Source organism: Lycorma delicatula, chromosome 1, assembly GCF_047948215.1.
Source record: "Lycorma delicatula isolate Av1 chromosome 1, ASM4794821v1, whole genome shotgun sequence".
Taxonomy (NCBI): Eukaryota; Metazoa; Arthropoda; class Insecta; order Hemiptera; family Fulgoridae; genus Lycorma; species Lycorma delicatula.
Window position 1 is genome coordinate 392,598,580 of NC_134455.1, and position 13,303 is coordinate 392,611,882.

General features: G+C 33.4%; 1 protein-coding gene across 3 annotated transcripts in view; it reads left to right on the forward strand.

The window, feature by feature from the left end:
• Positions 1-290: 290 nt before the first annotated feature.
• LOC142317365 (uncharacterized) overlaps positions 291-13,303 on the forward strand; it is a 116,981-nt gene continuing 103,968 nt past the window's right edge. For all 3 annotated transcript variants that reach the window (XR_012754720.1, XM_075353867.1, XM_075353868.1), the window contains exons 1-4: positions 291-427; positions 3,783-3,839; positions 6,875-6,922; positions 12,914-12,961. Coding sequence is in view for 2 of the 3 variants with exons in the window: in XM_075353867.1 (XP_075209982.1) it covers positions 369-427; positions 3,783-3,839; positions 6,875-6,922; positions 12,914-12,961 (212 nt within the window). In the remaining variant the exon portion in view is untranslated. The remainder of the gene's footprint in view (positions 428-3,782; positions 3,840-6,874; positions 6,923-12,913; positions 12,962-13,303) is intronic.

Below are 13,303 nucleotides of genomic sequence, written 5' to 3' on the forward strand. Positions count from 1 at the left end.
TAGGATTTCAGAATCAGATAAAAATGACTTAAACACAGTTTTCATTTCTCGGTTGTGCCGCTCTTGCATAATGCAGAAAAATATAAATGTTAGGATAGTTGAAACATCTTGCTTTATCTGATGCAAAAGAAAACACCAACACGTTGAGTGTGTGCTTACTAGTTAAAATTCAATTTTAAATGTTTTTATTGAAACAACAATGCTTACTCACGTTTAATCTTAGTACTTACAGCGCATGACGACTGAACCCCTTTCCTTTACTATTTATAATGCCGCATAATAAAACTTCACTTTATAACTGAACAGCTATTCACCCAGTTCTAGTACTCATAACCAAGTAACAGAGTAAAATTTTCTCTTTTAAAATTATGCGTGCTAAAATTTTTATTTTCAACCTCCTGATGTTTAAGGCGATAAATGCGTTCCTGTAAGTATTTATAATACATTAGTAATAAAATATTTAATCCATCATATTTCATAGGTGAATGAAAATATATCGTAGTCGATAAATCAATTATTCAGAAAACCAGTAGGGTCATATGATTTGGACTTTAATAGTGTATATTTTAAAATTTAATCTAAAATTAATTGATATAACTTCGTTATTGGTAAAAAGTAAGGTTTAACCATACTTAGTGTTGAATTTACAGAGTCCTGTTTTTTGTGACGTAATATTTTATAACAATGGTTACATCATATTCTATAAGAAGATACTAAATGATTTCCTGAAATAAAATTTAAAAAATTGTTTAAATTTTATTTTAGTATTTCATTTATCAAAATCGGGTTAACTTTTCTAAAAAATATTCGCATATAATAAACCAGTTTCTATTATTTCATGAATTTTTCATGTGATAAGTAATTCACCATATGAGTCCAGGTTATGGTAGAAAAATAAAATGCAAATTTTGTAAAAATGCTAAATCCGGGATTAAATCTTAGCCAGGCTTTGCATAAGATTTTTATCTCGTTTTTCCGCGCACCGATCTTTGGCTTTTTGAATATAACCCTATTAGAAGTTGAATTTTTTTAAGAGGAAAATTTTTAACGTGTTATATTAGAAAAAATTCATTCAATTCCTTAACAAATGGTTAGAGGTTAATTATTTTCTGTAACTGTTAAAACGGCGAATTTTGAATGAAACGCTTATTATACATAAGTATCATTTTCTTATGGTTTGATATTTTGAATAGTCTATTAAATTTCATTCTTTTAAATAGCAGAGTTATTTCTGAGGGTAAAATTTAGAAACAGCAGTTTACATGTAAAATGTTGAGCGTAATGTTTCATAGTTAGCCCTAAATTTATAATTAATAAACATAAATAAATATATTTCTAATAAACGATTTATTTATGAACATTACAAATGTATTTTATTTTGATATTGTTGTGGAGTTTCATATAAAATTAAAAAAAATTCCAGCACCAAATCTATGTCTGATTATCTATTTCAATACAATTTATAGAAGGACAGAACTTGTTTATACTAATCTTACAGAAAGACTTCATTTGAATCAGGGAAACAAATTTACAAGTTTAAAATAATAGGTATCTTCTGTGTCTGCAATTTAAATATTTATAATTGGGCCACCGTATTTTAAGCACGTTCCACAAACGAATGCACTTTAAAAAGAATAAATTTTTAGATAACTGCGGAGAAGATTTTGAATTTAGATCTTAAATCGAACGTTTCAAGGGACGAGAATCGAACTGTCAGATTACCTAGGATTGTATATATCAAATAAACAGCAAAATAAATTACTGCTTTTCCGAAACACGGATAAATCCTTATTCATAAAACTAATTTTTATGATTAATCCTTGAGAAATACATTTTTTGGGGGGAAAAATTCAAAAGCTTAAAATGAAAAAAAAGTCGAAACGATTTTTTAAGAAACTTTTCTGAAATTCCAAAATATGTTTCCCCAACTTATGAAACTATGTTTTGCGATTTACTTACTACAAAGTTATTAATATCTGTCTATATTGATTGTTGTCCACTGTCTGTTACGTGTAAAATGTATATCACTGGCGTAGCGATCCGTGATCCAGTCAATAATTAAATAAAACTATAATGTGTTATTGTAATATATATATTGTATTTAAATATGTGTTAAATATATATATTTATTTAATTTCATTCATATTATTTACTGTAACTGTTAAAACAGTGAGTTCTGAATCAAATGCTTATTTTATATAAGCATCATTTTCTTATGGTTTAAAACTGAAAAAAAATATCCATTTTGTTTGAAACAAAAAGGATATCTCTCTTCATTTTTAGTAAGGTTGAAATTTGGTAAAGAGATTATTTTATGATATATTTACGAATTGAAAAATACACGCAAAAATTCTTTTTTTTTGTGAAGTACACGTTATATAGTTAACATGTGTGTAAGCAAACACTTTCCTCAACATTCGTAATGTTTTTTTTTTTGTTTTTTTTAACGGACATTACACTACATATGTTAAAGCCTTTTCATCCAGCAATGAGAATAACAATGAACCAACAGTAGATATACTTACATTAAAATGTGGCCGTCTAAAATGTTTTTGCTTTGTGTAATATATAGTTGTGTTGTATCTGTATAAATGTTGTAGGTAGTCCTGAAAAGGGCAGACCGTTCGAATCAGACCTGGATGGATCTGATTCAAAAAGAGAGCGGCTAAAGAAACTTGTTTCCAGCCTCCTATCCCTAATCGTGTTGTTTCTGATGATCTTGTCTCATTTTTAGAAAACGTGATTCGAGATGGGTGGAATGATACCATCTACAGTAAACTTTTTCCAGTTAATAATACATATAATCGTGTATAACTGTGATAAGGTATAATTTGTATAACCGTGATGCTCCTCAAGCAGGAATAACCGTCTAGTCGAATTATAATTTGCCTCTTGGTTAAAGGGCTCACTCATAGTTATCTCAAGATTCAGACTGTTGTACCATTTGAATTCGCAGGACTACCAACTAGATGTACACCATATCCTTGTGGACTGTGTATATATATATATATATATATATATACATATGTAATATTGATATTTTACAAAGTTAATTATTTAATAGATATATCCACCACAGAAATTGTTAGTTTAAATGGGGAAAATTTATTAAAAATACTTGCTTACAAAATAAAATTAACCAGTATGAATCAAAAATGCTTAGTGAATCAGTATTGATGAAAATCCAACATAGATAATTAAAAACATAACCGTTGATGAATAGCTTGAACATTTTTAGTTTTTTGCAAGAGAAAATTTAAATTGAAATTTTTATATTAAACAGAATCCGCCTAATAATTTGGTTCTTTTTCAATTATAACTAGAAAACTTGCTCTATTTTACTGTGCATATACAGTTACCGTTATGAATTTGCGCAAAATAACCTAAAATACAATAAAATTGTATTAAAATACCAATATTTATATCGTGGATTCAGGTGTAAAATTCCGCCAGATAAAAATAATATAACGAAGAAAATAAAGGCGTTCTGACCACTGAGGAAGTTGTCAATGGTTTGGGTTTTATTTTAATGTAATTTTTTTATTGGTACATTACATAAAATATTAATAGATGAAGTGATATCTTTAAAAGGCATTTTCCAACTTTTGGATTTAGAAGTTGCCACATCACCTCTGAAGTTTATATCTTACAGCATCCGGTTTCATTAGTCCATACATTCTGCAGGATTTTCTATTTTATCACTTTTACTGTTCAAATCTAAACTAATAAATTTTTCAGCAAATAATGCAGATTAATCTTGTCTAATTTTGTTTAAATTTCAGGCAATTAAACCCAAATGAATATACTGAATGTGAAACGGATGAAACAATTTCATATAGGTACGTAAGACAGCTTATTTATTCATTTATTTCTACTTTTTTTAATAATGGTTACATTAAATGATTTTTCAAAAACATAAAAAAAATTATTCATAAAATTCTATTTCTATGAAACGAAATAAAAAATATGAATCAGTAAACTTGTTTCTTTAGTAAAATTTGCGTAATATGTAAGCAGTACGAACTAAATTCCCACATACATTTAATGCTTTAAAAATATTGGGATTTGAGCTGGAAAAATAAATACATACTGAGTTGCCTGTAACGCTATCGAATTTTGTTACAAAACTATTCATCTCTTAGGCAGAAGCATTTTGGAAATCTGGAAATGATATACTTCTGTAGCGATTTTTCAAAATATTACACCTGTTCAAAGAATAACTTATTAATTCTAGTGTGCAACTTCGTAAGAACGATTTAAAATAGTTTTAAAATTTACAAGGTAATGAAATTTTAAAACGATGAAACTGTTTTTGATTTGTGTAAACTCAGTTTTCCTACTCTTTATTTTCACCATCAAAAATAAATCAGTTCTTGAATTTTGCTCTACGTTATTTCATTAATGCTGTCTTTAATACGTCATTAATGGAAAGCAAATCTTCATAGAAATGATACCTGAATAAACAAAAACGTAGTTCACGCATATGTACTTTATATTTCTTCTAATGTTGTATCATCTCCTCTATAAATTGGAAGAACGCAATATTCCTGTAACTCTGCAAGCCGTGGTTCCTGACGATTTGTCTAACCGTACAGTTCTGTTTAAATCCATTACTAGGGGAAGCGCCCAGGGTTCCGTGTTCGGTACCCTGCTGTGGAACCTGGTAATCGACGATTTTCTGAGATTGACATTTCCAGAATGGGTCACGGACCAGGCTTTCATCGATGACTGTCTCCTTTCAGTTCGTGGTAATTCACGACCACAGCTATAAAACCGGGCGCAGGCGACCTTGTCAACAGAAGAGGACTGGATGGATACTCAGTATTTAAAGATTTCTGCGCCAAAGACGAAGTTTATGCTTCTCGAGAGTACAGACACATTATCGTACAGTCGTAACCCCCATATTAAGTATAAAGGCTGTGTAATCAGCCGAGTTACAGTTCATAAGGACTTAGGTGTTTTGTTTGATGAAAAGTTACTGCTTAGCAACTACATTAGTAAGTAGTGGCGGACGCCGTCTCTGTGATGCACAAACATAAGACGATTGCTCGGAAAGAATATGGGTTGACGGGCCGTCAAATGTACAGAGTGTACCGAGGGGTCTTTGAAAGCATGACCTCATACACGGCGCTCGTTTGGGCGCATAAATAGGATATGAATAGAGCACTTGTTCAAAATTTAAGGAATGCCCAGCGCAGAGCCTTAATTGTATGCAGTGGTATTTTTAAAACAACCTCCTACAAGGCTACCACCGTATTTGGAAAGGCTATTCCAATCAATTTAGTGGTGAAAATTCGGGCAGCCATTGGAGATTGCGAAGAGGTCGGGATGCCGAGGTATTTGGAATACGGTTTCGAGCTGGACCACACCCAGAGCGGAACGGTGATCACAATGCACCAGATCTAAATTTCGTTCAGTTGCCCACTTCCCGCCTGCTGAAGAGGCTGCAGAGCCTCGTGATGGAAGCATGGCAGCTGGAATTAAACAACACGACTAAAGGAAAATCCTTGTATAATTTTCTGCTGGATCTGGGCTGATGGTATGCCTCGAGCTCGTTTTTATGGGCAACGGGTACCCGGGTGCTCACCAACCATACTAATTTAAACCAATATCTCTTTTGGTTCCGCCTGGCAGCTGATGAGCTGTGCGTCTGCGGGGAGGTTCAGTCAAATGAACACCCTATATTTGACTGCCCTACTCTTAGGGGAGCCAGACACCTGGCCAACTTGAAACTTAGAGGTCAAGAGGAAAATTGGCTACTTTCAAGCGGCGAATGAATGTGGCGAGAGCTGCATTGTTGTACCGTGTGGGAGTTCCTTGATGCGGTTGCTATGTTCAACCGACATCAGTCCTTTACCTAAGGGAAAAACTCCTACCGCACTGCTGTGTGAAGCTAACTTAGAGATACATATATATATATAGCTGACCAACAGCCAATTAAGGCTCCGAGCGCTTTAATATGGTGGACAGATACTTGCTGGCATTCAGCAACCTAGGCGTGGCAGCGAATTGCTGTTTAGACGAAGTAAATTTTAATTTATGGATAGCATATATGTTTTTAGTAGTTGACGGGGTGCGCCTACCTATTTTAGTAAATATTTGACAAGAGAGCGTTTGGAACAGGTAAGCCGGTTGCGTATGGCACCGCGCTTAGTCGGCTCACGCTGTTTGGTAAGCTCTGGGAGCTATTTAGGACAGTGATCGCTTAACTGTTTGGAGGCTCAGTAGCCTTTTGTGGCACAGACATTTGGTCTTACGCTTTAGGGCCTCTGATTGGGGTGGTAGCGGAAGAAATGCCAAGTAAAGCAATCTAATGTTTTATTAAAATATCAACTATGTTATGTAATCAAGAAAAAAAATATTACAAATGAATTCATGTTGTTTTTATGATATAGATTGTGATCTAAATTATGTGTTTTCTTTCTTCCTGCAATTCATTACGAGATTTGTTATTGCACAGAGGTTAAAAAGCATAAATCTTAACTTATATTTTAGCTTCATTCAGTGACAAGTGACTAACAATTCATCTATTGCGCCATTGATAATTATTAAATAGTTAAAATTAAAAAGAAAGGTACGTTAAAAAATATTTTATTACATAAATCGATTTTTATTTGACAAAAAAAAATTTTAAAGAGTTCATTAAATCGTTTTTTAATAACTGGTAAAACTGTAACATTTGATAAACAATCAGGTCATACCAACCTTTTTTCAAAGGACGGCAAATATTTAACACGATAATTTACAAAATTCTACAGGAATACAGAAAATATAATACAAAATCAAATGTTGGTAATATCTACAATAATGTTTAGGTTAATTTTAGTAGTTACTGATTAGTATCCATATTGTAAACATTAATTTTTCATTACAGTTGTGAATCGATGGACAATTGTGTGATAAAGGACATAATACCCACACAGTAAGTATTCTGTCAAAAACAGTTATTTTACCTAAAGTAGAACACGTAAGACCACCGCCGAAATGTAAAAAACAGCCAGTTATAAAGTGGCTATTCTCTTCTACTAAAATGGAGATTAAACTTTAAACGAAAATTAGATAGTTTACAAAAAGATTTTGGATGCGGCATACATCTATCAATGCAAAAGAAAAAAAACGGTGGAAATGTGCTCATGTTTTCTTTTTATTAGGCAATAGAAGTGGATGATAATAAATATTGGTACGAAAATCCCATAAAAAGAATCGTTCATTGTTCAATGGGATATACCCCATACTATTAATTTGTGTTAACGATAGAAAATTTCCTTTCCCTAAACTAAGTCATGAAGAGAACATTGGCACGATTCTTAATGAGAAATCTCATAAAGCCATGATTAATTTCTATTTCTGTTACCAGCAACAAAACATAGCTCGCTTTCATAAGATAGATAGAAAATCCACTCTAAGTGTTGGAGATTCTGCGTTGGTACCATTTTGAACTAAGCAGTTTTCTCAATAGGAATGAAAAATTGAAAACTCCCTTTTATTATTTAGAATTACAAAATACTTTCTTATATTAAAAACTTACGGAAAAGTCGGAAAAATTTACTTGTTTGTTGTTTTATGTATAGAGGTTTAGCTAGTTCTGGACCATATTGATTTAATTATTCACCGAAAGAGCTCACTGCCACCAGGTTTCTAGCCTAGCGGGAAATTCCTAAAATTCTTCAACATAGTTCCGCTACCTTCAACGCAGTAGACACAAACCAGGTCAAAATTGTCGTGTCGTTCTTTAATAGAAGTGCCACATTTATCGTTTATGAAGACGTGTAATGAGTCGAGGATATACAATGCCATTCTGAACGTAGAAAAAAGATGTGTTCAATTTTGAAAGATATGTAAACTTTACGACAATGCAGAAGGGAAAATACATCTGCTGTTAATATTGACAAGATAAGATTAGAGAAAGTTCACTTTTATAATTTATTCCACGAAATAAGGAAAGACAAAGAGATATTTTATAAATATTCTATATTACTTAGATATTAACAGCTAATTTTCAAATCTTCTCATTATCATAAAAAATTAATTGAAAATAAAACACTGATAAACTACACATCACCAGAAGAGAAAATTTCATGAAATTAAAAAAAAATTCGGATCCAATTTAATCAAAAAAAGTAAACAAAGGAAGATATGAAAAATAATATGCTTAAAAAACTGCTTTATCTGATGGGAAATCCTACGACGGTACATCCATGTATCTCTTGGAGTACTGGTAACCTAGAACAATCACCTTATCCGATCAAAATATCTGTGTCGGGATTCAATTTATATGAGTTTTTATAAACGCGTTAATCTTACTGTATTTTCAGACCAACTGAAAAATGTACCGACTCGATTAGAATTTCGATAGTTGCTTTGGATAAAACCGTTATCTGTACCGAAGGCGTAACATGCTATCAATTATCAACTCGTGCTCTCAATTTTACGATTCGGATTGAAATTTCATCACTGTGGTTCAGAATAAATCTTTTTAGATTTAGACAGACTAATATCAAGAATATTAAGATTCTCTGGAATGGAATGGAATGCAAAGTTGGCAGGAGTTTATTACTCCCCGCTCCATCGCAGAACCTGGAAAGAGTCCCTTGCTGCTGGATCATTCTAATCGGGCTTGTTTTTTTTAAAAGGGTTAATTTTAAATAGCGGGTCTAATTTTTTCAAGTTTTGTTTATTATTATTTAGTGTTTTAAGGACGGATTTAATTGCATTCCAATCCGTTGTTAAACCAGCGTTATCGAACCCATTTTACGGGCCGACCGCGGAAGGCTAGGCTTATAAAGCCTGTCCTCCCGACGTAATTCCCCTTCAGACCGTCCACTGAAGTCCTTTCGGTGCTAACTTTTTAATAGGCTAGCAGGAATACGCCACAACGGGGCACTACCTGTAAGGAGGGAGCAATGCGTCCCCTTTTCCGGAGGAGTCGCAATTGCTGGGTTATTTTATCTTTCTTGTAAGTTTTGAAAAGGAGAGGTTGTGTAGAAGCTCTTCATCCGCTTCTGGTATGGCTGCCCTTCAGGACGCATCTCTGCTGGGCTCTGTTCCGGACTCCAGTCCGTGATGTTGAGACGAGTGGCTGGTCTTCCTTCTTCTTCTTCTTCATCTTCTCCCTCTTCTTCTTCCGAAGACCTCTTTGTTCTTCTTTGGCCTGCACTTTCCAAGAATTGGTAGTAACCGAAGTTACATACCATTAACCTTGAAATTCCCGAGGCCCCGAAGGGCTGAACGGGGGAAAGTGCAGGTTTCTTCGTTCTTCTGTGCTGTCAGTGGCTGCTGGGCAGGTGGCTGCTGGGCTTGCGACTGCTGAGCTGATGGCTGCTGGGCTCGTTCCCTCTTTCTTCTTTCTTGAAAGGAAAGGAAGGTAATAGGGAACTTACAATGGTGACACCTACTCGCGATCGCGGTTTGGGGGAGGCGATTTTCTGGAAAGAAGTAAACAGAAATTATTCACTCCACGTAATTATTAACCTTCAGACACACGTGTGTCTGGGAAGGGGTTGGGGGGACCGCGTGGCCGCAGTGAAGAAACCATTTGTTTTTGTGGTGGCTGTTGGTATCTGCAACAAAAGAAGCAGAACACACACACGAAAAAAAAAAAAAAAAAAATTAATTAATTTTTACTTTTCTTTCGACTGGCAGGATGAGACGGCACGACGAGTCGTTCCACATCCACGTTTCTCCCGTTTCTGAAACAAGAGAAACAGAACAAAACACACGCGGAGAAAAAAAAAATTTTGACCGCGTTTTTGTTTTATGCGCGACTTACCGTGTTTGACGTCTTCAAACTATATAACTCGCGAAAACTATTCACTCGCGACCCCGGAAACGCGTCTGACGCACTATTCCGTTTATGGCTCATGCGATATGGAGGCCCCTAAGCCTGGTTTGTCGATTTTCGGCTACCGCACCACACCATCACGGTGGTTCGTCCAGTACGGCGTGAGGCCGCTTACTTACAACTGTCGGAGTTGGGTCCTCTCTGCAGATGTCCAGAAGATGACTGTGTTCGGACACAGCCGCTCTCCCGAACAGTCTGCGCGCCTGCGCCACCCCCACTAAGATTCTCTGTATAAATATTCACGTCTAAGAAATAAACCGAATAACTTGAAATATTTTTTCCAACGATTCACCGGGTTTTGCATGGTTTTTTTTCTGAACACTGGCTGACCAACACAGAAGACATTTCTGAGCAACGTAATAATAAACTTCCTGAATCATTTTGTAGAATTGCATATAAAATCGGTGAATCTCAATTTCTGTTAAAGACTACCTTCTCAAAAAAGTTGAAAAATCCATATTTTCATGGAAGAAATTAATATTGAATGCTGTCCAATTCAGTGTTATAATCTAAAATCAATTTTATTGATCATGCATAGATTTCCTTCTGGTACTTTTAAAACCCTAATACATACACCATTGGTAATCTTTGAAATTGTCAATAAATTGAACGCAATAATGTGTCGTGATTTTAATGTGAATTATCGAGCTCTGTAACGAAGGATTATTAATTTGAATAAGTAGGATTGAATATTTAGATCTTCCAGTCAGCTACAACAATGTACCTTTACCACCTGCGCTGATTCTCTATATTCCCACTATATTTATCGGCGAGGTTGTAGCTTAATAACTTGATTTTTAATAAAGCTAAAAAAACTTACGGATAGTTTTATTTCACAATCGATTATCTTTTTATTATTTCAAGCCGTTTGATTACATTTAGCATAAAAATCCAAATCAGCCGCTATCGAGTACAATGAACCTAATTAAATGCATGTATATAATGTATTGTATTATATTTTATGTATATAAATGTATTGTATATAATGATACAAGGTCTGTTCAAAAAATACGTAGACTGACGTCATAAAACAAAATCTACTTTATTTAGAAGTTACTTGTCTGGCTCCCCTTCAAAGTACTCTCCGCCCCGACACACGCACTTATCCCAACGGTGTTTTCACTTTTGGAAACAGTCCTGGAACGCTTCTTTGGTGATGTTCTTCAGTTGCTTCGCCGCATTTGCCTCAATCAGGGAATCATCTCAAATCTTCTTCCTTTCATAGGCCTTTTGAGTATTAGGAACGAGAAGAAGTCACAAGTAGCTAGGTTAGGTGAGTATTGAGGGTGAGAAAAACAGCGATCGAGTGTTTGGCCAAAAACTCACGAGTTCTGAGGACTGAATGGGCTGGAGCTGTTGTCATGATAAAAAAATCAGTTACCACTCTTCCACATTTCTGGCCATTTCCGCCGGTTAGCGTTCCGCAGACGTTTGAGAACTTCAATGAACTTCTCTGATGGTCGCCGTCAATTTGACCAAACTAGGGTGTTGATTTTGTCTACATGTGTGTCGTCAGTTGACATGGAACGACACCCAAGACGCTCATCGTCTTCATACAATAAGTATAGTATTAGGTTTTTTTTAGCACTCAACTCACTGTGAATATTGAGGCAGAATTAATATTTGAAAGAGTAAAATATTTAACGGCTCAGAATTATTTTGTAGATTAACATCTCTTTTCGAAACTGTTTTGCACGGAAAAAATATTATCGTGAATCTTTTATCCTAATTTTATATCAGTTCTAATTTTATCTGTTTATAATTTTTTTTTTAATTGTTTAACAGTTTTTTCTAAACTGTTATGTTATGTTCCTTCTTAAAACTGTTATGGTGAATGAAATTCACAAGGAAGTGTACGTATTTATAACAGGAAAATAAATAAACAATCTTCCGAGTAACGGCAAACATCATGTTATACTAAAAAAAATACTTAAAAGAAATAGTCGCGTGAGGAATGTAATTTTTGATACCAGCTAATGAGCAATTATTACAAAATATTGCAGACCTGCAACTTACTCCTTCAGTTGAAGACCCGCGTAAAAATTTAGCTTTCAGTCACAAAAAACTCTAATTTGTATCATGATATTTCTATTGTACCCTCAGTTGCATCTTCTAACTTTTATCTAAATATTTTACAATTCATTTATATAATTTAAATAAGTAAAACAAGATAGTAATGTTTTACTTGAACTTGTTGTTTATAATATGAAAAGTCGGGTAAAGAATTGTACAGCATTTATTAAAGTCGACTAACATTCCACACGTAAATAAATTAAAAAGTCACGAGAGTCCAATTCCTATTATTATTTGTTACTGTAAAACAGCATAATACGCTTATTGTCGTATATAAGTACTATTAAATAATATAAATAATTCTTTAGGGATATTTTATCCACGAGTAGGACTGCAGCATATTTTTTTAATTTTATTAATTATTCAATGCCTGATTATTTTTGACAGTATTGGCTGAATTATAATTTTTTGTTTAGCTTTTTCCGCGATTATAAAATATTGCTCCAATAAATAATTGAAATATATTTTCAGTGACAATTTCATATGATTCTTGAACTCTTTAGTTGTGTTGCTTTAGTTAATGATCCGATATTTTTTGCGATGATGCTTTTAATCGTACAAAATATATCTAAAAACTAGATTAAATATTTTTGGTACCTCATCTTATTACTCATCAGTTTTTTATTTATGCTTTGTGGATATTTATATTTTAATGTAATAGTTTATCTTAATGTTGGTTCTTCCTTAATATTTCAGTTAAATTAATAAGAAATTTATCCTTTTTTAAAGTAAACAATTAATAAGAGTTCAAACAAGAATAAATATCTGTTTTCTTCTTGGAAAGTATGAGTGAGGAAAACTGGAAACACTAGAAAAGTACTGCAGCATTCTTCAGCATAATATTCTAGTGAGCAGGATTATAATGATGAGGATGAGCTAAGGAATTGGAAAATTTAAGCATTAATTTCTATTCTGCAAAGAATTTTTTTCAAATTTTGGCCAATGAGCCTGAATTGAAAATGAGTAAATTTTTTTATAGCCTACATTATTTTATTACAGGAATTTAAAAAGTGCGTTTGACCTTGCAAAAATTTCCTATGGAACACGGTGAGTAAACATAGTTACTTATTTATTCATAATCTAATTATTCAATATTTACTCTAAAATTATTTAAAGAAGAATTTTTTAGTTTTATTTGTTTAAATATTAAGTGGTTTTCTAACAACTATTTTACTACGTAACAAGGATTACGTAGCCCAATCTTACTACGGAAATAATTGAAAATTTTTGCACCGGCTCAGTAGACCAGAATTCTTTCTTAGGTTTTAGGTATTAGATGTTAAGTGTTATTGGTAAAAGACAATGAGTCTAGTAGTGGAAATACAGATTTCCGTTTTAAATTAACATTAAATATAGACTTAATAATGATACTGAATTAAATCTGTTTAT